The sequence below is a fragment of the Myotis yumanensis genome, unplaced genomic scaffold, assembly GCF_028538775.1.
Source record: "Myotis yumanensis isolate MYYU_CA2020_CCGP unplaced genomic scaffold, mMyoYum1.0.hap1 SCAF_12, whole genome shotgun sequence".
Classification (NCBI taxonomy): domain Eukaryota; kingdom Metazoa; phylum Chordata; class Mammalia; order Chiroptera; family Vespertilionidae; genus Myotis; species Myotis yumanensis.
The window spans coordinates 30,289,870-30,314,556 of NW_027223763.1; the positions used below are offsets into that span (position 1 = coordinate 30,289,870).

At 47.1% G+C, this 24,687-nt stretch overlaps 1 protein-coding gene and 1 non-coding gene across 2 annotated transcripts; one reads left to right on the forward strand and one right to left on the reverse strand.

The window, feature by feature from the left end:
• Positions 1 to 1,944: 1,944 nt before the first annotated feature.
• Positions 1,945 to 9,251, reverse strand: SPINK4 (serine peptidase inhibitor Kazal type 4). The gene is made up of 4 exons (XM_070431367.1): positions 9,143 to 9,251; positions 3,902 to 3,942; positions 3,440 to 3,552; positions 1,945 to 2,087 (listed from the first exon to the last, which is right to left on the reverse strand). The coding sequence occupies exons 1-4, from the start codon at positions 9,201 to 9,203 to the stop codon at positions 2,042 to 2,044; spliced, it is 261 nt and encodes an 86-aa protein (XP_070287468.1). The 5' UTR covers positions 9,204 to 9,251; the 3' UTR covers positions 1,945 to 2,041.
• Positions 9,252 to 23,268: 14,017 nt separating this feature from the next.
• Positions 23,269 to 23,373, forward strand: LOC139021384 (U6 spliceosomal RNA). The gene has a single exon (XR_011473489.1). It is a non-coding gene; the product is annotated as a U6 spliceosomal RNA (small nuclear RNA).
• Positions 23,374 to 24,687: the final 1,314 nt, after the last annotated feature.

Consider the following 24,687-nt stretch of genomic DNA (forward strand, 5'->3'; position numbering starts at 1 on the left):
AGCAGGGTCACATGACATAGATAGGGTCTTTAGGGGCCCACACTTATATTTTGGGGTGGTTTTCCAGAGACAAGGCCACAGTTTCTACATCTGTAAAGTGGGAATTAGGTACTTTTTCCATTGTGGTGCCTGGCACATTGCTCAGGCAGAATCTTTGTGATTCCTCATTGTATGAGTGGAAGCCTGGGAGAAAAGGGTCACTGATGCTTGGCTGAACTATATGCCACTTGAGTATAAGACTGGTGTCCCACTTAGAGCAGAGACTTTTAAATGTCACAAATATCCATTCCGCTACAATAAGTAAACCTCTAGTTTTCAGCTTAGCACATGGCCAAACAGCTAAAAACTGTATTTCCCAGTCTCCTTGTGCTAGGATGGACAAGAGAAGACATCGTTTTAGCCAATGAGATGAAAATATTATGTACATCTTATGGGAAGCATCTTCAGAGGCAGTTTGCCATTTTTTCTTTTCTGAGGGCTGGAATGTAGACAAGATAGCTGGATTTGGAGCAGCTGTCTCTGACCTTGAGGTAGAAACTGATGAGGATGGCAGACTAATAATGTAATAGGTCTATGTGAAAGAAATGAACTTCTGCTTAAGGCACGGTTATTTCAGCTTTTCCGTATCTCACTGCCCAGATTCATTTTATGTTACTCATATGCAGGGGGAAACAGGAGCTTCTGTTGTCAGTAGCAGTGGAAGGGCCTATAGATGACTTCCCTGTCCCTATAATAGTTTCAAATCTATCAGCAGCAATTCCTGCTTAGGTTCCCATTTCTGGGTTTTAGGGAATGTTAGTTCCTGCCTTGCCTGCCCCCACTTTCCTCTGAAATGTGTGTGCTTTCCCAGAGAATTTTCTGCCTTATCTGCCCTCACTAGAATAGGAATCGGTGTCCATGTGAAATGCTCCCATCTGGTCAGGCCCCCTACACTCTTTTCCTTACCACCATTATCAAGAGGTTCTCCCTGTAGGCTTTAGCCTAAAGAGGGGATAGTTGACATATACTATATGCTGGGGCCTCTGTGGTCGGCTTTCTGAATGCTCTGTATTCCTGAGGGCCGTTGTATGAGTGCATGTGTGCTGTGTGCTGGGGTTGTGTCTAATGTCAATGTGTTTAACAGCCAGTTGGAGTGGATGTTGGCCAAAAGAGAGCAGGTTCTGGAGTCATCCTGCTGTGGGTGGCCAGGGTGCAGGGGGACATCAAGGGCTTGAGGCAGCACCTGTTCCAACTGTTACAGACCTAGTTCAAAACTTTTATTTTTTTGTCTTGTTAATCCTCATCTGAGGCTATGTTTTCCATTGACTTATAGAAAGAGTGGAAGGGATGGGGAGAGGCAGAGAGGGAAACATCGAGGTGAGAGATTGGTTACCTCCCACAGTTACCAACCAGGCTGGGGATTGAGCCTATAACCAAGGTATGTGCCTTTGACCGGAATCAAACCTGCAACCCTTCAGTCCAAGGGCCGACGCTCTAATCACTGAGAAAACCAGCCAGAGCTAGTTCAGTATTTTAACAAACAGTTTAGTTGTACTGTGTACACTATCTGAACATCAGCTGTGGTTGTGTGCATGTGTGTTTGTGTGTGTGTGTGGCGGGGGGGAGGCTTGGGGTGCTGCGTCAGCCAGGGAGAAAGCCATGAAGGGTTGTGGGACCCTCACAAAGGCTTCTGAAGCTGGGGCCATGCACCCAGATAGTGGCAGAGAGCATAGGTCTCACCTAGGTTCTTGTCCTTATTCAGACAGGAGCACTGAGCAGAGAGAGTGCTGAGGCCAGGGGCTGGCCTCTCAGAACCCTGACCTCAGAAAGGGATCTCTCAGGGGACACGTGATAGGGTTGAGGAGCACTGGAGCAATGGCAAGGACATCAGTTTCAGAGTATGGAAGATGGGACCAGATCCACAACCTCCTCCCCAGGGTCCCCGAAAATACTGGCCCACTTGGCTGGGTTGGGCTGGATCTTTTATTTCATGTCACATCCTCTCCACTCCCATCGCTGTTCTCCAGCCTGAAGCTTCATGGCTTACAAGGTTCCTGTGGGATCAGCATTTGCCATCCTTCACGATCTGGATGTCCTGTTTGGTTTTCCTAGGATCACAGGAGACAGGGATGAGGCCACCTCCTCAGGAACTGTAATGCACCCTTCAGGGACCTTGGCGAAGTTCATTCAGACACCCTGCTGAGCCCTACCACCCACTTAGTGTATGGTGGAGGGCAGACCCCAGGGGTGCCTGGGCATCTCTCTATAGCTTTTCCTTCTTGCACACACTCCCCTGGGAGATTTCAGCTTCCTGGGATCTCAACCACCACAGCATACTGATGGCTGCAAATCTTTCTCCAGCCCAGACTTTTGTCCTAAACTCTAGCCATATCTCCACTGGGATGTCCCAGAGGTTCAACTGTCCAGAGACATCATCACCCCACAAACCTGCTACATCCCTCTGTTTCTTACCTTGGCACATGGCACCACCAACCGCCCAAACCCACAAGTTAGAAACCAGCATGTTGTTTTTGCCTCCTCCTCCATCATCCCTCACATCTAATCTCACAGCTGTCACTTCTCCCCTGATATAATCCTGAGTGTTTAGTCATGACCTAAGTTAGACTGTCCTGCTGCTCTCTTGCACATCTGTCTAGTACATTCTAGCTTCCAAAGACTTTCTTCTCTTCTATGATCTCACTTAGCTCTGGCCAGCTCAAGTGTCTTATTAGTGAAGACATGAGACTAAATGAGTGTTCAGATGTACCAAGGTCATATTTTGGTCCTTCCTCTCCAGACTCATTTCTTGCCTCTCTCCTGTTCTCCTTTAAATTTTCTACTCCAGCATATCCAACTTCTTATATTTCCTCAAATATAAACTTTCCCTTCTAGATCTTTCCAAAACTCATTTCTCTATTTAGAATTACCTTCCCTTGTTTCTTCATTTTCCTAGCTAATTTCTACTTACACCTCAAAGCTGGGTAGTCTGGCCTACCCTTGCCCTGTACCCATAGAACCCTGTGTACTCCCATCCAAGCCTTTAGCATTCTATTCTGTAGTTAGCTAACAGTCAACGTGGCTTCCCCCTTAGACTGACTGACTGCCCCAGAAGGCCAGTGATGCTGTCTAGCTTATGCCCTGTTGTTTCCTCAGTGTCTAGTACATAATAGGTGCTCAATAAATAATTGTTGACTGGATGAATTAATAATCAAATGAAGTCACCTAGTCAGGATCAGTGTCTTCACTCCCTACCTCCCACCAGCTTCGGCTTTCTGCTTAGAACCATGTGCATGAATTACACTTGTGCCCATTCCATTAGGAGCAAATGTTGGGGGATTCTTCCTAGGTCAGGTGTGTGTGAAGGAGGAGGCAGGTCAAGTCTTGCTCCTTTCAGACTTGTATGCAGCAGAGATGGAGCCCCACGCAAGCAAACACAGGGGAAGGTGGGGAGTGGACTTACATCCGGGCTAAGCAAAGATGGCATTCACTTTCATATGTGACCCCGTCAGTGCCGCAGACCAGGTTGGATGTCTGGGAACAGTCTGGCGACTCTGCCATATGCTCACAGTAGGGCTATGAGAGAGAAGACGGGAGGGAGGGCACTTAGGGATTCAGAGGCACCGAGGGGAACCCAGGGCTCTGCTTGTAGCCAGAGTGCATTGATCCTGCTGAGCCTGGGTGGGGGGATTTCACTGCTGGCAGGGGCTTGATGCCAGTTTGGGGACTTCGGCAAAGGGGCTGGGCCTGCTCAGTCTGGAAGGACTAATCCATGGAACACGGCTCGGGAAACCACCCTGGCCACTGTGGAGCCAGGGGAGTTATCTGAGCAGGGGTGTAAAGGAAAAGAAACGCTGGTTTTCCAGCATGGATGGGAGGGCTCCCTCCGCAGAGGGAAGGCCAGAACTGCAAGCGGCTGCCTTACCATTCTTGAGAAAACAAGCTTTTCTCCTGACACTGGCACTCCTGAAAGGCAAAACAGCAAGAATTAGGTGATGTCTGCTCTAGGCCCCCCAGTCCAGGGATCTGAAGACTGCTTCAGAGGACCTGTTCCAGCCACTGGCCAACCTCGAATTCCTCACGGAAAGGCAGTGGTCACCAGACTGTGGGGCTTCCAGAAAGCTGGTATGACCTTGGGTTACATGAACAGAGAAAGTCTAGAATTAAGAGCAGTCCAGCCTGTTGCTTATTAGTCAGATTCCACTGGAATTATGTCCCATCCTATGTAATAAAGAGCTAATATGCTAATTAGACCGAACAGCAGAAAGACCATCTGGATGACCTTCCGGACGAAGCCAGGGCTGCAAGGGCCAAGGCAGCCGAGGCTGCGAAGGCTGAGACAGCCAGGGCCGAGCCCCTTGCACGAATTTCATGCGTCGGGCCTCTAGTGTAATAATAAAAATAACAGTCTGTGCCAAATGAGAATACATGATCTTACTACTCTTCATACCTCTCTCTTGCTGTGTAATGGAGGAATGGAGCCAGCGATGGGTGCTGGGGTCTGCTACCTAGAGCCCACCTGCGGGACTGACACCTTCATTTCCTCAGCTGCCAAGAGTATTGGCTATTCATAGTGAGGTCCTTCCTAGGAATTACTCTCAGAGAATGGAGCTACCTCGCTCAAAGTCCCATCCCCTATCCAGGAACAGCCCACTTCCAATGACAGATTGATGCAGGTACAATAGGCCGAACCCCTCGTCTCTATTCAGAACAATGCTGAAGGGCCTCCCCAGCTCCAAGGCTCCCCGTAGGCTCATCAGAGTCAACGACCCTCGTCCCTCATGGGTCTTAGCCCCATAAGCCGCATGCAGATCTGAGTCTTTCCTGGGGAACTGGACCAACCTATAAAGGAGGCTCAGAGGTCAAGCAACACAGCTTGTTAGGGCAGAGCTGGGATTTGCACACAGGTCTGTCACTCCCTAACCTGGCTCTTCCCGCACACACTGGTGTGTTCCATGGCCTCAAGGTCTGGATGAACTGCTTACAGGACCTGAGCAAATTGTGAGGTGACTGGTGAGTGTGACGGGTGGATGAGACAGGAGCCATGTCTAACACCACAGGTGGAAGGAAAGCGGTTTATGTAGATTGGAAAAGGGCAGGATGTTTCCTAAAATCTCTGAATGATTGTCTTGAGGCCAAGGGAGACCTCAACTTGCTAGGGCAGAACCTGTCTGAGAAAGGAGGCTTCAGGTTTGGGTTCCGGAATGTTCTCTCAGTGGGAGTCATGCCCCAATGAAGGGGGCTGTCTCCAGAAGTGGAAAGTTCTCCATCAATAGAGGCTTACAAGGCACTGGTTTTAGCTCCGCCTGGGAATGCTATTACAAGAGATTTCCAAGTTAGAGAGGGAAACGGGAACTGAGACAGTGACCTCTGGTGTGCTGTTCACACCTGATGTTGGGCATCAAAATGCAAACCTAGCCTTGTCACCACACTGCCCCAAAGCCATCCATGTCAATTTCTAAAACTGGACATTACCAAATGTCCTGCAACAGGAGAGCGGATAGACTATGACACACACATACAGTGAGATACAACTCAGCCATAAAAATGAGCAAACAGCCCTGGCCGGTTTGGCTCGCTGGGTGGAGCGTCGGCCTGGGGACTGGGGGGGTCCCGGGTTCGATTCCGGTCAGGTGCATGTGCCTTGGTTGTGGGCACATCCCCAGTGGGGAATGTGCAGGCGGCAGCTGCTCGATGCTTCTCTCTCATCGATGTTAAAAAAAAAAAAAAAAAATGAGCAAACAACTGATAATGTGACAGCATGGCTAAATCTCAACAACATGCTGAGCCAAAGAAGCCAGGTACAAAAGATTACATACTGTGTGGAGGGGCACCTTGGGCCAAGGTCAAGGGCAGACTGGAGGAATAAACGCAACTTAAGTGACATGCTAGAAAAGGCCAAACAAATCTATGGTGGAATACAGAGCAGTGGTTGCCTCTGGGAAAGGGGTGGGGGGTGGGGATGACTGACATGGAAATTTCTGGGGTGACAGAAATATTCTGTATCTTGATAGGGGTCTGGGTTACACATTTATATGCACTGTCAACTTTCATTGAATTTTGTGCCTTCCATGGTAGCTGTTAGGGGACAAAAAAAAACACTAAAAAAATATAAAGCCCTTCCATGGCTACCTGTCAGGATCACTAAGCTCCTTCATTTTATGTTTAGGGCACTGCATGAGCTGCTCCCAAACTTCACCCTGGACTCCCTTCCTAGTACACACACCTCCATGTTCCTACACTCGCAGCCTACTCTTCCTAGAACAGGCTCTACTTTGGCTCATACTGTGGCCTCTGCCGGAAATGTCCTTATTCCCCTTCTCCTATTGTCTCATACCCTTTTCTCAAGGCTCAGATGTACCTTCCGGAGAAGCCTTCCCTGATGGCCCCCAGGGTTTCCTGAGCAGGCCTGGATTTAGGCTTCAGTTTTAGTTTGTTTGGGCTGCTATAACAAAAATCCCACAAACTAGGTGTCTTAGAAACAAAACAAACATTTGGGGAGCATTTGAGATCTTGCTCCCAGTATATGCCATCAGTTTGGCTCAAATTCTTTATTAAAAATAAAAAATAGCCCGGCTGCTGTAGCTCAGGGGTGGAGCATCAACCCAGGAACCAAGAGGCCACCGGTTCACCGGTTTGATTCCCAGTCAGGGCACATACCCAGGGGTTGCAGACTCTATCCCCGGGGGTGCGGAGGGTGGGGGGTGCGGGGGGAGAGCACAGGAGGCAGCCGATCGATGATGTTTCTCTCTCAATGATGTTTCTGTCTCTATCCCTCTCTCTCAAAAAAAAATCAATTTAAAAACATTTTAAAAATAATTAAAAAATAAAAACATATTTATTTATCCCAGTTCTGAATGTGGGAAGTTCAAAGTCATGGTGTCAGCAGATTTGGTGTCTGGTAAGGGCCCTCTTCCTGGTTCATAGCCTGTGCCTTTTTGCTATGTCCTTAATGGTGAAATGGTGTAGGCAGCTCTCGGGGGCCTCTTTTATAAGGGGACTAATCCCATTCATGAGAGTTCCGACCTCATGACCTACTTTCTGGTCACCTTGGGGATTGGGATTTCAGCATATGAATTTGGGGGGCCACCATCATTCAGACCATAGCAGCAGCTTTCATGCCACAATGTGCTGTCCCACTGGGTCACTCCTGTCTTCCTATGGGCCTGAGTTCCCTAGGGCTCCCCTTGCCTCTGCCTCCGAGTGTCAATGCCCCCACACTGCGAGTGTTCAGGAATTGACCCCTAAAGTGCACTGTGGGGAAGAGTTCAAAACCCTGTGGTGTCAGAGTTTCTTCCTGGAGGATGTGAGAAGTTGTATTTACCCCAGGCTGCCCTGGACTTGGGTCCAAGATATCCCCTTCTCACTCAGCCAAGGCAGGAATCTGAAATGGGCACAAGGACTCCCTTCAGGGCAGGCCTCCTCAGTGTTCCCACCAGGAGAAGTACTTGGGGAAAGGAAGCCAGGCTGTGAGTGAGCAGGCCATGCTGGGACAGAAGCCCCAGACCCAGTCTCTGAGTCCCCAGCTGGGGAAATGTCTGTGGGACTGGCCATGAGGTCGATGGCCTTGATGTCCTGCCGGGCCTCGCCCTGTAACACCATGGCTTTGTCTCCTTGCTTCCCCCTTTAGTCTTCTCAACAGCAACCAGAGTGATCCTTTTACAACATACCTGCTGAAAACTCTTCAGTACCCCCCATTTCACTCAGAGGAGGAGCCAAGTTCACATTGGCTTTCAAGGCCTCACGCACTATAGTTCCTGGTTGCCTCTATTATCTCCCCTGCCTCTCACGCCCCTCCAACTGCACTGGCCTCCTTGCAGTATCTCAAAGACTCATACCTCAGGGCCTTTGCACTGCCTGTTCCCTCTGCCTGGAACCTTCTTCTTTCAGATATTCACATGGCTCACTCCCTCACCTCCTTCAAGCTTTGGTCAGACATCAGCCTCTGAGGAAAAGTTCCCCTGATTTATCCTTACAACCCCATCCCAAACCCATCTCTCTGCCTCATATTTCATCACCTTCTAACATACTGTTTAACATACATTGCACCTATCTTGTCTACTGTTCATTCCCTCCCACCATCACCCCATTGGATTTAAGCTCACTGATATGTCTGAAGGGTCAAGAACAATGAGAACAAAGCCTTATAACACAACAGGTATGAGACTGCAGAGGTGCCCCAGGCTCTGAGGAGGCCCCATTTCAGCTGCACATGTCCAATCCAGGGCAAATGCTCCCAGGAAGAGGGCTTTCCATGTGTTCATATGGCTGCTCTCAGTCCCACAGCGATAGCCTGTCAGCATGGATGGAAGCTAAGAGGACCCAGGCCAGCCTTGCTTCCAGACCCACCAGCTTGCAACCAGCAGATGAGATAGGCCTGCTCCTTTCTGCCTCCCTGATCTCTAGCCCGGTAGTTGCTCAGTGCAGCTTTGAACTAGGACAACCTCGTACTTTACAGCTGGGGAAATGTAGGCCCAAGAGGGGAAAGGATTTTTGCAATTCTAGGCCAGAATCAGAAACTGAACCCAGATTTCCTTTCTCCTAGCCCAGGGCTTTCCCCATGATGGTCGGAGGGGTGCAGAAAAAGTTATATGCAGCCTGGCCAGTGTTGCTCAGTGGTTGAGCATTGACCTATGAACCACAAGGTCATGGTTTGACTCCCAGTCAGGGCACATGCCTGGGTTGTGGGCTAGATCACCAGTGTGGGTCGTGCAGGAGGCGGCCGATCAATGATTCTCTGCCATCATTGATGTTTCTATCTCTCCCTCCCTCTCTATTCCTCTCTGAAATCAATAAAATAGATATTGTTTTTAAAAAAATTTTAAGCCGAAACCGGTTTGGCTCAGTGGATAGAGCGTCAGTCTGTGGACTGAAAGGTCTCAGGTTCGATTCCAGTCAAGGGCATGTACCTGGGTTGCGGGCACATCCGCAGTAGGAGATGTGCAGGAGGCAGCTGATCGATGTTTCTCTCTCATCGATGTTTCTAACTCTCTATCTCTCTCTCTTCCTCTCTGTAAAAAATCAATAAAATATATTTTAAAAAAATTTTTAAGTTGTATGCAGAAAATTGAAGCCTCATAGAAGTGCTCCAGGCCCAGCCTCTGCCCCCACCCCAAGCTCACCTACCAATGCCAAGCCATAGAGAATCCAAGCTCTGCCCACTCACCTCTGTCCACAACGAGGAGGGCAGCCAAGGCCAGGGCGACCACCCACAGACGGACAGCCATGCTGATCCTGGGTTGGTGTCGGCTCGGCTAGTGAAGCCTGGGCCGGGGGAAGGATGGGGGCCTGTTTATAGTGCTGAGCCCTCCCCTTATCTTATCTGGGGCCAGATGGAGAGGCCAGGAGTGGCATCCTGCGTAATCTCTGCACCTTGGCATCCGGCTTTCTCTACGCAGAGATGCTGAGCTGAGGTGGGGTGGGACTGTGGTTATTGGGCTGGCAGATTTTCAAATTGAGGAAAAGTTTGGACAACTCACAAAGTTGATGCCAGTCTGAGGGCTGGAGCAAGAGGGAAAGGAAATTGGAAGTAGAAAGAGAAAAACAGAGAAACCAAGTCAGAAGAGAGAGAGAGAGAGAGGGAGAGAGAGAGAGAGAGAGGGAGAGAGAGAGAGAGAGAGAGAGGGAGGGAGGAGAGAGAGAAGGCAGTTCAGAAAGGAAGAGGAAAAAGCAATTGGAAGGTAGCAGGAGGCAGAGAAAAGGGGCTGGAATGCCTCTAACAACCAGTTTTGTGACCTCAGAAAAGCTACTTTTTAAAACTTAGCCTCAGTTTACCTGTGCACAAAATGGGGGTGATAATTCTGGCTCTGTCTACCTCATAGGGCTGCTGTGAAGATGAGAGTGTTGATAGTAGATGGGAAAATATTTTGCAGGGTATGAAATGAGGTATAAAGATAAACAGAAGTTTACCTTTTCTTTCTTTCTTTCTTTCTTTCTTTCTTTCTTTCTTTCTTTCTTTCTTTCTTTCTTTCTTTCTTCTTTTTGCATCATATGAAGGTACAACTGACGGGGAAAGGACAAAATAAAACACTATAAGGGTTTAATGCAGACAAGATCAGTATCTAAAACTGCCCCATATTTACGCAGTATTTATGAATGAGATATTTGGTTATCTGCTTTCAAAGAATTTCTGATTTATTAAAAGAATAACAAGCCCTGGCTGGTTTGGTTAGAGTGTCAGCCTGCATCCCAAAGGGGCGCAGATTCAATTCCTGGTCAAGGGCATGTACCTGGGTTTCAGGTTTGTTCTCCGCCCCTGATTGAGCGGCAGAGAGGCAACCAGTTAATGTGTCTCTCTCACATCAATGTTTCCCTCTTTCTTTCTTTCTTTCTTTCTTTCTTTCTTTCTTTCTTTCTTTCTTTCTTTCTTTCTCTCTCTCTCTCTCTCTCTCTCTCTCTCTCTCTCTCTCTCTCTCCCTTCTTCCCTCCCTTCTACTCTCTAAAAAGCAATGAAAAAACATCCTCAGGTGAGGCTTAACAACAAATGCCCGGCAGGTGTGGCTCAGTGGTTGAGTGTCAGCCCAGGAACCAAGAGATCACAATTCAAATCACAGTCAGGGCACAGGGCACATGCCCAGATTGTGGGCTCAATCCCCAGTGGGGCACATTCAGGAGGCAGCTGATTAATTGATGTTTTTCTCTCATCCATGTTTCTATCTCTCTATCCCTCTCCCTTTTTCTCTAAAAATCAATAAAACATATTAAAACAAATTTTAAGCCCACAAAATTTTATTTACATATTTGGATCAGTAATTTTCAGCTCCATCTGCAGATTAGATTTCCAATGGGAGAATTTAAAACTACAGAAGCTGGACCTCACTCAAAAATATTTGAATCAAAATTTCAGCACTTGAAAAAAAACTTTTATTTAGGAACATTTCAAGCTTACAGATAAATTGTGAGAATAGTTAAATTAGCCAATGGGGAGGATTCTTGTCCAAGAAGAACCCTGTTGGCCCTGGCCGCTGTGACTCAGTGCTTAGAGTGTCAGCCCACATACCAAAGGGTCTCAGGTTTGATTCTGGGTCAAGGGCACATACCTGGGCTGCAGGTTCAATCCCTGGCCCCAGTCAGGGCACATGCAGGAGGCAACCGATCAATGTGTCTCTCTTACACTAATGTTTCTCTCTCTAAAATATAAAAAGAAGAAACCCTTTGGGGGTCCCAGGCAGCCAGACAGTCACCCCCACAGACCAATAGAAGCCCCAGATCTGCAGCCCAGCCCAGCCCAGCCTGAGATCCGTGACTCAGTTTCAGGATCCTCCTGCCCCTCCTAAGGAAGCTTCATAACCCTCAGGTGCCTCTGAGGCAGGTGGCAGCTATCCTTTTACTGTTTAGCAGAGCAAATATTTAATGATAATTTCCTGTCCCAGAGCAAGAACATCATCTCATAAAGGGAGGGGAACTTAAAGGTCATCTATCTGTCTCCCATCTCTTACTCAGGCCTTATAGCAGCCCACCAGCAAGTCATTCATCCTCTAGTGATGAGGCGCTCACTACCTACCAGTTTCAGTGTTGGATGGCTTTGAACACACAAGAGGCTGGCTTCCCTGGTATGTTATGTAGAAGAGAAATTACGTGGTATAAGGGGAGAAAGTGACAAAGGGAAGGAGGCTGCTCTTTTAGATAGTGACACACGAGCAGAAGGAGCAAGTCCTGCAGAAACCTGTGGGAAGAGCCTGCTAAGCGGAGGAGCTGCAAGCGCAAAGGTCCTGGGATGGGAACAAGCTTGGCATGCTCCAGAGGCAAATATCAAGGCGCCCATTGTGGTTAGAGTAGAGTAAACAAGGAATTGAGTAGCAGGAGATGAGAGCCAGCTCTTACTCGGATCCCAGCCCAGCCACCAACTTGGGTGAACTTGGGTGCATCCCTTCACCTCTGGGCCTGCACATATGCTCCTATCTGAGAAGTGAGCACACTGTTATGTACCAACACCAGCCTGAGTCCCAGGGCCGCTGTGAGGGCCTGTGAGGTGAGATGTGTGTGGCTGTTGTGATGCCAGGAAGCGTCTTGCTTGGAGGATCCTGGAAGTAGGCAGAGGCCAAGCCTTAAAAGTCCTGGGCACCTACCCAAGTGCTAGGATCAATACAGTAAAGGCAGAGGTGCTCTGAAACTGGGCTTGAGCAGGGGAGCAGGTGATTCCTCCATCTCCTGCCCCTCGTCAGAGTGAAGGCTGGGACATGTGAGCTGGCTGAGCCAACACTCCCTGGCCTACCAGTAGCCTTCATGCTGCCTGCTAAGACCTGGACTGGTGCCCAGCTCCTCAAAGAATACAGCCCCTCCTTGATGACGACAATGCAGGATCCATTAGGTCTGAGTCACAAGCCTTGCTGATAAGTGGAAGGAACACTGGCCTTGTTGTTTTTTATAAGGTGGGTGAGTTGAGCTCAAGCAGGCCTGAGTCTGCCAGATGGCACAGACAGTATGGTCAGCTTGCTCCTGGACTATCCCTGGCCCCTCAGCCTACATCCTGTTCCACCCTTCCTCCAGCCTCAAGTCCCCCACCTGCCCGTGCACCTGCTATGAGCAGCCCAGGTGTGGGCACCCACTCCAGGGAGGCCTGGTCTAGGCACAGCCAGTTCCACAGCCTGTCCTGTCCTGGACTCCTCAGCCACCTGAGTCCAGGTCCCAGTTCTGGCCACTTCCCATTCTGCCTGGTCTAAGGCTGTAGGGCCCCACGATGTCAGTGGGAGGAAAGGGCACCCCTCTACTCCTTCAAAGGGAGATATCATCTCCTTGTTTGGGATCTGACTTCAAGAAGGACTCAACGAAGGGAACAACTGAAGTCATTCCTCCATGGGGATACCCACCCTGCCATTCAATGGACACTTATTAAGTACCTACTGTTGGGTACTGGTCATGGTGTCAGGTCCTGGGGCCGCAGAGATGAGTGAGAAACATCCTGCAGTTTACAGTGGTGGGGAAGAGGAATGGACACGTGGACACTTGAACCGGTATTTATAAAATGCTGTGGTTAGAGCAGTGATAGAAATAGTGATAGCGATATTCATGGACATTCACTCAATATAGCCAAAAGTCAACTTACCATCAACTTACCCACCCAAAGATACCCTACCTCCCAGTCCCCCAATCTGGGTGCACAGTGCTACCATCATCCAGGTGCCCACACACTTACTTCTACATTCAGGGAGTCAAGTCTTACTGATTTCACCTCCTCTCCATCTGTCATATCCATCACCTCCTTTACATTTCCTCAGTCGTTGCTCTAGTTTGGCCTCCATGATCTCTCACCTTCCTTACTCATATTGTCTCCCTGCCCAAGGCTTCACCAACTCAAATTCATCCTCGATTCCACTTCCAGAGCAAGCTTTCTGAAATGCAAAAAAAAAACCACATGATCCCCCTGCTTAATATTATTCAATTATTATTAATCAATTCAATTAAAAGTATTCAATCACTATTGACTCAAGGATGAAAAGCAAACTCCTTGGCATACAATACACATCCTCCATGACACATCCTTTGCTGGCCTCTTGAACTTTATCTCTTGCCACTTAACCCTTCACTCGATTAGATAGAACCACCCACCAGGCTTCTATGCCTCCAAGCCTTCGCTCATGCTGCACCCTCTGCCTGGCATGCCCCTCTGTCACTTCCTTTTCGTTCTTTTCACAGGACCTCAGCTCTCACCATTTTGGGCCCCTCATCTGTACAGACATCTATCCTAGCTGCACCTGTAATGCTCCGTGGCTTTTTCTTGCTTATGTGAACATCTTCACTTTCTTAGAGAGAGAGACTGAGAGGACATCTGATTCACCTCATATCCCCAATGCTCTGCAAAGGACCTGGCACCCGTGTATTGACTATATGGATGCATCCAGGACTGAATACTTCAGGACAGCAAGGAGCCCAACTCCAGATTCTCAACTGGACTCGAGGGCTTCAGAGAGCTCTGAGGACCAGGCTGGTCTCCAGTTGGCCCAGTAGGTCCAGTTAGTGACCGCTGTATGCTGTGTCCATAAGGGAATAGAGGTGGCACTCTATTCCAAGGATCACATTTTTCTAGTTTTTGGCCCAAGAATCCAGCATCTCCTCCAACACCTAGATGTAGTGCTTCACTCCAAAAGCCATCCCAAGCTCATCTGCAGGGCTCACAAACATCAGCTTTAGTACCTAACTTCTCTCGGTGCATGGAATTCTGGCATGATCATTATCAACGAGGAAGGAATTTTAGTCCATTCCTCACCCTAGAAGTGACCTGAGATTACAAGAGAGCTGGTATTCTGGGCCGTGTGTCATCCAGGCAATTCCACTCATAGGCATAGCTCAGAGCTCAAGTCCTCTGAGCTTACATATGAAAAAACTTATAACAAAGGCTCATGAGACACTGTTTCTCCCCTTCCAGAGCTCTAAGGGTCTTTAGAAAGACGACCAGTGGTTATTATGGCCAGGTGTGATGTGATACCACCCCAGACTTTTAATTCATGGGTTGCAAGCAACAGAAACACAGTCTTGCCAATTTAAGCAGAATAGGAATTTTCCAGAAGAGCATGTGGTTGTCTTAGGTTGGACTCACTCAGGAGTGATATTAGATTCCAAGTAATTTTCTGGGAAGTGGTTCTAGTAAGCTGTGGTAGGGGAATGAGGATAAGCAAGTCAAGGAAGGGAAGGAAACCAATAGTATGCATTACTGAAGTTACCATTGTGGGAAATGGGGCCTCAGTGCCCCCAGGGATGGCCAGAAAACTGGAACACATCTCAGTTATCCCCCTGAGGGGTGAGGGAGCTGGGGTATGTATCCACCAACTCCCATCAGTCACTGGTAGAGCTGCTGGAGGGAGATCCTTCACTCCCTGCACTACTGGCCTGCTTCTCTGCTATCCCTGGGCATCCAGAGAAAGCCCTCAGCCAAAGGACTGCAGGGGTTGTGGATAGAAAAGCAAGTATGCATGGGAGTGGCGAGTGCCAAGGAGATATTGGGGGGCGGGGGGCGGACACTAACAGTACCTGCTACCAGAGTTGTACAAAAATTAGATGAAAATCCAAAGAACTAGGCCCAAGAATTGGGCCCCCGAAGCATAGCAAGAGTCATGTGTCTACTTTCTGAGCATAGCAAATATTTAGCAAGTGCAGGGAAGGTAATACATTTTTATGGACAGTCCCATAAAGATTGTATTCCATGGGGAGGGTAGGTCTCCATAGCACACTTGGGATCCTGTTAGCAGAAGAAGGGAAAATGTTGCTGGTGATACACTAGCCACAGATATCACAAAATCTTCCCCATATGGGAATCCCTCACCTATAGGATGAACTTACTCACAGGAGCCCAGGGCTTCCTAAGCGGGACCAATTAGGGACCCACGAAGTTGCATGGATACACAGGAGTGCTACACAGAATAACAGTTCCCAGGCTCATGTGGGTTAGTTGGAATGCTCTGGCCTGTGCAGTGCCTCAGGGGTCAGAGAGGAGGCAATGGGGTCATCAGAGTCTGGGCTATGGAGTCTGGAGACTTTGCCTGTGGGATCTTTTTAAAAAATATATATTTTTATTGATTTCAGAGAGGAAGGGAGAGGGAGAGATGGAAACATCAATGATGAGAATCATTGATCCGCTGCCTCCTGCATGCCCCTCCCTGCACCCCCTTAGGATGGAGCCCGAAACCCGGGCATATGCCCTTGACCAGAATCGAACCCGGGACCCTTCAGTCCACAGGCCGATGCTCTATCCACTGAACCAAACAGGCTAGGGCTGCCTGTGGGTTCTTGATCAAGTCATTTCACCTCTGAGCTTCAGGTCCTCGCCTGTGATCAGGGCTACCACGTGTGGTTGTGTGGAATGTGCTCATCTCCAGGGGATGCAGTTCACGGCCATCATACATAATTGGCACGGTAATGTTCAGTTCATTGGAGTGGTGGCAGGGAAGGAATCCAGCTCCTTAGTGGCAACCTCCACAGGCCATGCAACGTGCTCACAGGATCCTGGAGTGTGCTGGGAGCCCCAGAGCCTTGTTCCCAATCTCCCACTCCCACGTGTCTCCTGGGAGGCTGCCATCACACTCTCCTGAGGTTGCATTCAGTCCCAGATGTATTCACACAGTCTCCAGCTACAGACAGGCTTGCTACACTCAGTCCGATTGCCACAAGCTTACATCATCCTAACTTTGTGGACTTAAACATTTGAGGGAGCTTCTCCACAGCCTCCTTCAGTGTACAAACAACCAAGGGGAGACTCTGATTGAAGAGGACAAGTCATGTGCTTGTGTCTTGGACCCATCAATGTGGCCAGAGGATTGGCCTTTTATGATTGGCCAGGCTGGGGTACATGTACCTTGTTGCCCAAGCAGCAGGATAAAGCAGTTAGTGACTGTTTGGCCTGGCAAAAGGTAGGACCTGAGAGCCCCAAAGGCTAGTCTTCCGTGCAGGTCCTCAGAGTCCTGGAAAGTCTTTCCTCCCCTCTGTGGCCAGTGTGCTCCTGGCAGTGTGCACACCTTCTGGGGGCAGCGTGCTCACTCCCAGCCAGGAGCTGTCAGCAGCCCATGGGCGTGGGTCCAGGCAAGTGAGGGAGGGTTCGGTTCTCAGGCTCAAAGGCACTTGCTAAATATTTGCTATGCTCAGTGTTGTTGCTATCCCCCTTTATAAAAGAGAGAACCAGCCCTCAGACAGATTTAGGATTTACCCAAGATCACACAGCTGGTAAGTTCTACAAGAGGCAAAGCTTATTTTTAGTGACATAAACAAATCAGTGGTTACTTCTAGGTTATCATTTGGGGAGGTTTTCCTGGAAAGGGCAGGAGGTGATGGAAATGTTCTATATATTATTCAGAGTGATAATTACCCTGATGCATATAATTGTCAAAATTCATCAAATTAAATATTTAAGGGCTGTGCATTTCATAGTATGTAGATATTTAAAAAACTGAGTAACACTTCAACTTTAAATTGCTACCACCAGGTGGCAGTGGTGCCTAATGCCCAAGAGACTAGTGTGCTGTGACAGATTCCTGAGTGCTCTTGAAAGCTTGACGCATTGTTTTGTGGGCATGTATTTTTAATTTAAATCAATTGTATTATGCTGGCGATCTCTTTCTGCTCCTTACTCTCCCCCACCCATTCAGCTTTGTCTTTTAAAGATCTATTTACATTGCTATGTGGATATCTAGTTCATTGCTCATTACTGTGATAGAATATTCCAGTGATGAGTGAGTGCCTCGTTGGGTCCAGCTCTCCAACCATCACAAATAACCATAGATAAAATAACCTCTTTATGGACCTGTGCTAAAATTTCTCTAATTATATGGCCAGGAGTGGGATCCTTTCTACCTCTACTCATATTTATTTATTTGAACTTTAAAAAAACCCTTATTTCTTGTGCTAAAACAGCTGAATCAAAGCAAATATCTGAAACAAATTAAAGGAACTATTTGCTGTGAGTCTTTTTATCTTCTAGGCCTCCTTGCAAAAGGTAGTGTTATTTATGATGTGGCTTAAATTTACAAAATAGTATTGCTGACAAAGATTTGGACCTCCAAATTGATAATCATGGATTTTATTCTACTGAATAAATTTCTCCCAATTCTTTGTGATAAGACTGCTAAATTTAAGCAAAAACCTAACTTTTAAATTAAAGGTGATGTTTCAGGACAACTTTTTAAAATATATATTTTTTATTTATTTTTTTATTTTATTGATTTTTTTTACAGAGAAGAAGGGAAAGGGATAGAGAGTTAGAAACATTCATCAGCTGCCTCCTGCATGCCCCCCACTGGGGATGTGCCCGCAACCAAGGTACATGCCCTTGACTGGAATTGAACCTGGGACCTTTCAATCCGCAGGCCGATGCTCTATCCACTGAGCCAAACTGGTCAGGGCTAGGACAACTTTTAATGCAAACTTTTTCAACAATGGCACTACTGACAATGGGAAAAATCTCCTCAGGTCAGGATTAACAAAAACACCACCAAAAAATCTAGCATTTCCTATATTAAGTGACTACAGGATCTTCCGGCCCCTCCCCACATCATTTAACAAATATCTATTAACACCCAGAAGTGGTATCCCAACTAACACAGTTTGGGCACTGTGGGGTGAGTTTTGTTACAGTGAGATTGCAGACAGGCTGGGCATGGGGCAGGGGCCTTGGTGAGGACCCAGGGAAAGACTCTTTCCACACTCTTGGCTTGTCATGTGTGGAGGGTGACTAACCCAGGTCGGGAGGAACTGAGGGGAAGGAAACCACATCAGCAACCACGATGAATGGCAGCAGAACATGCCACTCCAAAATATACTGCTTTGGTCCCCCCTTTTCTGTGGTTTTGCCTTCCACAGTTTCAGTTACAGTCAACCGTTGTCTGAAAATATTAAATGGAGAATTCCAGAAATTTTAAATTGTGTGCCATTCGGAATAGCATGATGAAATCTCACCCTGTCCCACTCTGCCCTCCCAGGATGTGACTCACCCCTTTGTCCAGGGCATCCACACTGTATATGCTCCCTGTCCGTTAGTCACTTTGTAGCCACCTCAGTTATCAGGCCAACTGTCAAGGTATCCTGGTGTTTGTGTTCAATAATCCTTATTTCACTTAATAATGGCCCTAAAGCGCAAGAGTAGCGATGCTGGCAGTTCACATATGCCAAAGGGAAGCCATAAAGTGCTTCCTTTTGGTGCAGACCTGGGGGGTGGGTAGGGGATGAGCAGAGGGGAGTAAAAGGGTGGGGGAATGGGAGACATCTGTAATACTGTCAACAATAAAAAGTCTATAATAATAAAAACGTAATATGCTAATTAGACCAGACGTCCTTCCAGACAAAGCCGGGGCTGCGAGGGCTGAGCCCCTTGCACAAATTTCATGCATCAGGCCTCTAGTTATATATACTAAAAAAGTGCTTCCTTTAAGTGAAAATGTGAGTGCAGTACAATAAGATATTTTGGTACAATAAGAAATAAAAGGGAGTCACTATTATCAAGCTGCTAAATTACTAAAATCAAGTAGGCTGAGGCATGAGGAAATAACATATCATATTTACATAACTTTTATTACAGTATACTAGTATTGTTATAATTGTTCTGCTTTATTATTAGTTATTGTTGTTATGTGCCTAATTTATAAATTAAACTTTATCACTGTCTGTATGTATAGGAAAATACATAGTACATGTCGGGTTTGGTACTATCCATGGTTTCAGGCATCCACTGGGGGTCTTGGAACATATCTCCACAGATAAGGGGGGACTATACTGTACTGACTATTTCAAGCCAAAGGCACTTGAAAAACAGCAGATACTTGGAGAGGCTTTCTCTGAACTGTCCTTCTTTGTCTATAGACAGATCCTCCAAAAGGAACTCATTTGTCAATGATCCTCTCCCCAGGGGTATCGTCAACCAGGGAAGATGAACTCTTACCACAGGAGAGAAGAGTAGAAGTCAACATCACACACGGAAGATAAACTTTGTCACAAACCATCATACTGCCAATCTCTTCTTCTGTCTTTCCTAAAAATAATATCCTCTCCCCTAAGAGGCCTACACCGCCCTCCCCTTTCCTTATTACAATGGTATTTAATCCTGAATTCTAAGCCACCTCTGGGAGTTACTCATTTTCCCCTGGGTATCTCCCATGTATACATGAGGTATACATGTTAAGAAACTTCTGCTTGTTTTTCTCTAGTTAATCTGTCTTTTAATGTAGGGATCTCAGCTAAGAACTCAAAAGGGTAGAGATACAAGTATTTTTCCTCCCCTACAACAGCAAAACAAAACAAAATGTGGAAATAAAAACTCTGCTTTTCAGCTTATATGTTTGCCCCTGTCCCCAGAGGAGTGTATGTGTGATGCATCCCCAGTAGGGGGTGCCTGTCACCAGTGGTGGAGTCCCATATTCAAGGACTGGGATGGTTCTGACTCAACTGTTTCCCAGCATCCTCTTCCAGGTGCTCACCTAACCCTGGCTGAGAGACCAAGAACCCTGGCTGAGAGACCAGGTGCTCACCTAACCCTGCTGATGTCAGCTCCACCCAGAGTGACTTGTGGCTTTGAGCCAGGTCTGGCCCAGCCTCTCCGGGCTGAGGGGAAATCCCTGGATGCTGCTGTGCTCTTTGGAAGCCGTGCCAGTGCACCTAGCAGGGGGGTTCACCCGGGGCATTCAGGGCTCAGGAGAAAGTGTCTTTCTCTGGAGACATCTTGTTCCGGGGCAGGGAATGGTGGTGTCAGAGCTGTGGTTTCTCAGGACCATATTGGTGCTCAGGACAGTGGGAATCACTGTAGCAACCCCACTCCTACAGGGCACCCTCTTCAGAAGGGGTCTTGCCTTACCTCCTCCTACTCTATTCTGAAGGAGGAGTAACTCAGAGTTGTTTGTTGAGGTTCTGACACTAACAAGGACAAGGCATATCCTGAGGTGGATGCCTTGGTTGGGTTTTGCTAGGGTCAGTCTGGTCTGTTCCTTCCTGATAACGTGGTCAGAACATGATGTATGTGTTCTCTTAAAAACAATAAATACAATTCTGGCTACAAAAATAACTCATGTTCATTGTAGAAAATTGGAAAAAATATGTGTATGAAAAAATAAATATTACCCCTAACCTCACCACCTAAAGACGATCTCTTTGTACTTGTTGGTGAATTCCTCACAAGTTTTCTTTTCCTTTATGCATATATGTATATGTATTTAAATTAATTGAGATCAAAATAAGGATAAGTTTCATGCCTTACTTTTTCACTTGGCAGTTGAGGAATAGAGTGAAGAAATAAAAGGGAGTCACTATTATCAAGCTGCTAAATTACTAAAATCAAGTAGGCTGAGGCATGAGGAAATAACCCTATTCTTGCTGTAACTGGCCTAGGAACTAAAACTACAGAACTTCCCAGTCCTGTGCCAATTTCTGGATATACATTAAAACTCCAGAGTGGGAATGGCTGGGGGTGGGGGGGGGGTCAATCAAAAAAGGAGACATATGTAAAACTTTAGACAATAAAACAAACAAGCAAAAAAACCTCCAGATAACCCTCTGATAACCCCCCCGAAGAACTAAAAAAAGAAAGTTCATGTATCCAGGCAGCCTGACATTCATTATCCTCTAAGAGGGTCTAAACTAGCAATATGCCAGGGGAGGAAAGGTCAGGGGAGGGTCCTAACTGCACGACTATCTATATGAAAGGTCAGGGGGCTTACATCACATGACCAGCGCTATGCTTAGAGGAAAAGTCACCCTGAGGGTGAGTCCTTGTTTTCCTAGTTTTGCCCTTTGCCAGGCACCTGGGGCTCTCTGCTGTGGTGACTTTCTATACCTGGCCCGTTGCCCTTGCTCTGCTCATGTCTGTCTGTCTACCACACTACGACTGCTTTACTTATGTTGAATACTCAACATTTGATCTGTGTCTGGTATACAGTAGACATCCATTGAATGAGTTAGTAAATAAGCATTGATCATATCCAGGAGTGATCATTTCTTGCACTGAACCTGTGGTACTCAAAGTGTCATCCTTGGACCAGCAGCAACAAGAAAGCCTGGCACCTTGTTGGAAGTGAAAATTCTTGCCCCAATCTCCAACAAGAATTAGAGTCAGAATCAGAATTAGAATGGAGCCCAGCAATTCATCTTTAAACAAGCCTTCTAGGGGATTCTGATGCACACTAAAGTTTGAAAACACTGTACTGAATTGATAAACGACCATTTTAGTCTACTTCAAACACCTATAGATTTTAGCACATAGACCAGAGAAATTATGCCTAAATTGGAGAATACCTCGAGAAGGTGCTATTTTCAAGGTAAGCTAGATGAGCCAGGGAAGGCAATTCAGGCAGACAGCTGTATACCCAAAAGCACATGGGCCTGGATTAGCCTGGCCTTTGGAGGGATCTGTAAGTAGTTCAGTGGGAGGGTCACGCGACAGCAGGGAATGGCTTGAGGTGAGAATGAAGAAGTAGGCAAGGGTCTTAAAAGTTAAGTTTCAAACTGGGTCCTGGCCGGGTAGTTCAGTTGGTTAGAGTGTCCTGCAGTCGTGCCAAGGTTGAGGGTTTGACTGGCAGGGCACGTGCAAGAGTCAACCAATGAGTGCATGAATAGGTGGAACAACAAAATTCAGTGTTTCTCTCTCTCCCTTTCTCTCTCTTTCCATAAAAAATCAATTTAAAAAAAAAGTTTCAAGCTGGGAGGTAACTCGGTATTCCCTTCCCTTTCCCTACAGCTGTCCTGAGGACTGGCCTGAGTCAGACTTCTGAGGGCTCAGTTCCCGACAGCCTTCTTCCTTCCTCCTTCCTCTCCTTCCCTCTTCTCTCATCTCCTCCCTTCCCTTGAGAGCCTGGGCCAGCCCCACCCCTCCCCTCCTGGCCTGCCTGCTGATGTCAGCTCCACCCAGAGTGATTTGTGGCTTTGAGCCAGGTCTGGCCCAGCCTCTCCGGGCTGAGGGGAAATCCCTGGATGCTGCTGTGCTCTTTGGAAGCCGTGCCAGTGCACCTAGCAGGGGGTTCACCCGGGGCATTCAGGGCTCAGGAGAAAGTGTCTTTCTCTGGAGACATCTTGTTCCGGGGCAGGGAATGGTGGTGTCAGAGCTGTTGTTTCTCAGGACCCAAGCTTTCGTCACTCAGCACCACCCACCCCATGGGAACTGGCTCTGGGCTGACTCACAGCTGGACTGGTTTCCAGGGTCTTCAACTAAATTGTGCCTGAAGGCGACAAGAATGATAGCAGCCTTAACAATAGCTACTATTAATCAAGCACTTAGTGTGCTGGCACTATGAGTCACTCTAGGTAACCCAAGGCTGCTTATCCTATATAATAAAAGGATAATATGCAAATTGACCCTAACAGCAGAACAACAGGGAACAACCGGTCACTATGACACGCACTGACCACCAGGGGGCAGATGCTCAATGCAGGAGCTGCCCCTGGTGGTCAGTGGGCTTCCACAGGGGGAGCTCCACTCAGCCACAAGCCAGGCTGACAGCTTCGAGTACAGCAGAGGTGGCGGGAGCCTCTCCTGCCTCTGCAGCAATCGGACATCCCTCAAGGGCTCCCGGGCTGCCAGAGAGATGTCTGACTGCCAGCTTAGGCTCAATCCCCCTAGGAACAGGCCTAAACTGGCAGGAGGACATCCCCCAAGGGCTCCCAGACTGCGAGAGGGTGCAGGCTGGGCTGAGGGACACCAGCCCCCCTCCCTGAGTGCACAAAGTTTTATGCACCAGGCCTCTGGTAATAAATATTTTTCAACACCATCTTTAGCATTCATAGATACTATGACCAACCTATATCACAATTTCATAATATTAAACCATGAAATGTCACATGTAAAGGCGTAAGTAAAATAAATGTATAATATAAGAATATATATTTCCTGCCCTTGTGGGCAGCACATATATTAAAACTGGAATGATATAGAGAAGATTAGCATGGCCCCTGCACAAGGATAACACATAAATTCATGAATCATTTATATTTTTTAAAAAGTATGTATAGCTCAGTTGGTTAGAGCATCCTCCTGATTCGCCAAGGTTGCAGGTTTGATCCCCCATCAGGGCACATACATGAATCAATGCATAAGCAAATGGAACAACAAATCAATGTTTCTCTCTCTCTCTGTCTCTCTCTCCTTCCTCTCTCTCTAAAATCAATTTTTTATAAAAAAGTATCTATCTATCTTTATATATTTTAATATAGAAATTCTTGGACAGTCCCCCCCACTAGGAGATATAACTAAGCAATCATATGCTTGTGCCTTAGATTCTCTGTGAATATACAACTAGGAGTACAGACTGATACAGACATGTTACATTATTCGCTCAAATACCAGGAGAATGTGAACTCTCCTGCTTAAGTTCCAAACAACACAAGAGTTTGAGCTTCCCTTGATTGTCATGGTGTGCTGCTCTCTTTTCTTGCCCCTCCATCTAACCACTTCCTTCTCTACCCTGCTTTTGGCCCTGGGAGCCTGACCCACAAACCATTCTCCTGCCCTCTGGTTTCCTATTGTGTTTGGCAAATGAGAGCCCTGGTAAGAGATGGAGTGAGGGAGGAAAGGGAGATCGGGGTGTTTATTTTCTGCCTACCTCCCTAGCTATATCCCTCAAGCTAAGCTCATGCTGCTCTCAAGGTGGCTATCGTGAATTTTTCCCATTCAGGCCCCTTTTGGCAGAGAATGCTAGCTTTTATCCTAATAGGCATTATCCCCACCTTCTTTATGCTTATAATGGGTGTAGCAATGTGCCTGGCTAATAAAACCACATTTCCTTGCCTATTTTGCAGAAAGGGATGGCTACTGAGAAGTCAGTGGAAGTGATTGGTGGGGTTTTGAGAAAGCTGTTGTGGGGGTCTAAAAAAAATTATACTTTTCTCCACCTTCTAAGTTCTTCTAGCTGGGCTAATAAATTAACAGAGACAGGTTAACAGGAGGAAATAAAATTTTAATATATGTGTATGAGGAATTCACATAAGCATGAAAATTCCAAAGACAGTGAGACAACATGTGTTATGAGAAATGCATTGTTAGGCAATTTTCTCATTGTGAGAATATCAGAAAGTGCATTTATACAAACCTAGATGGTATAACCTACTATACACCTAGCCTAGTACTCCTAAGCTAAGAGCCTATCCAGCCTGTTACTGTGCAAAACAATATGAGATGAAATCAAGCACAGGAGAAGATGATGCAATCAAAAGACACAGTAAATATGAGATGTATGAGGCTGTTGTCCCTGTAACACAGCATACTGTTTTACAGCAACCGTTTTTAAAAATGTGTTTTTAATTGATTATTTG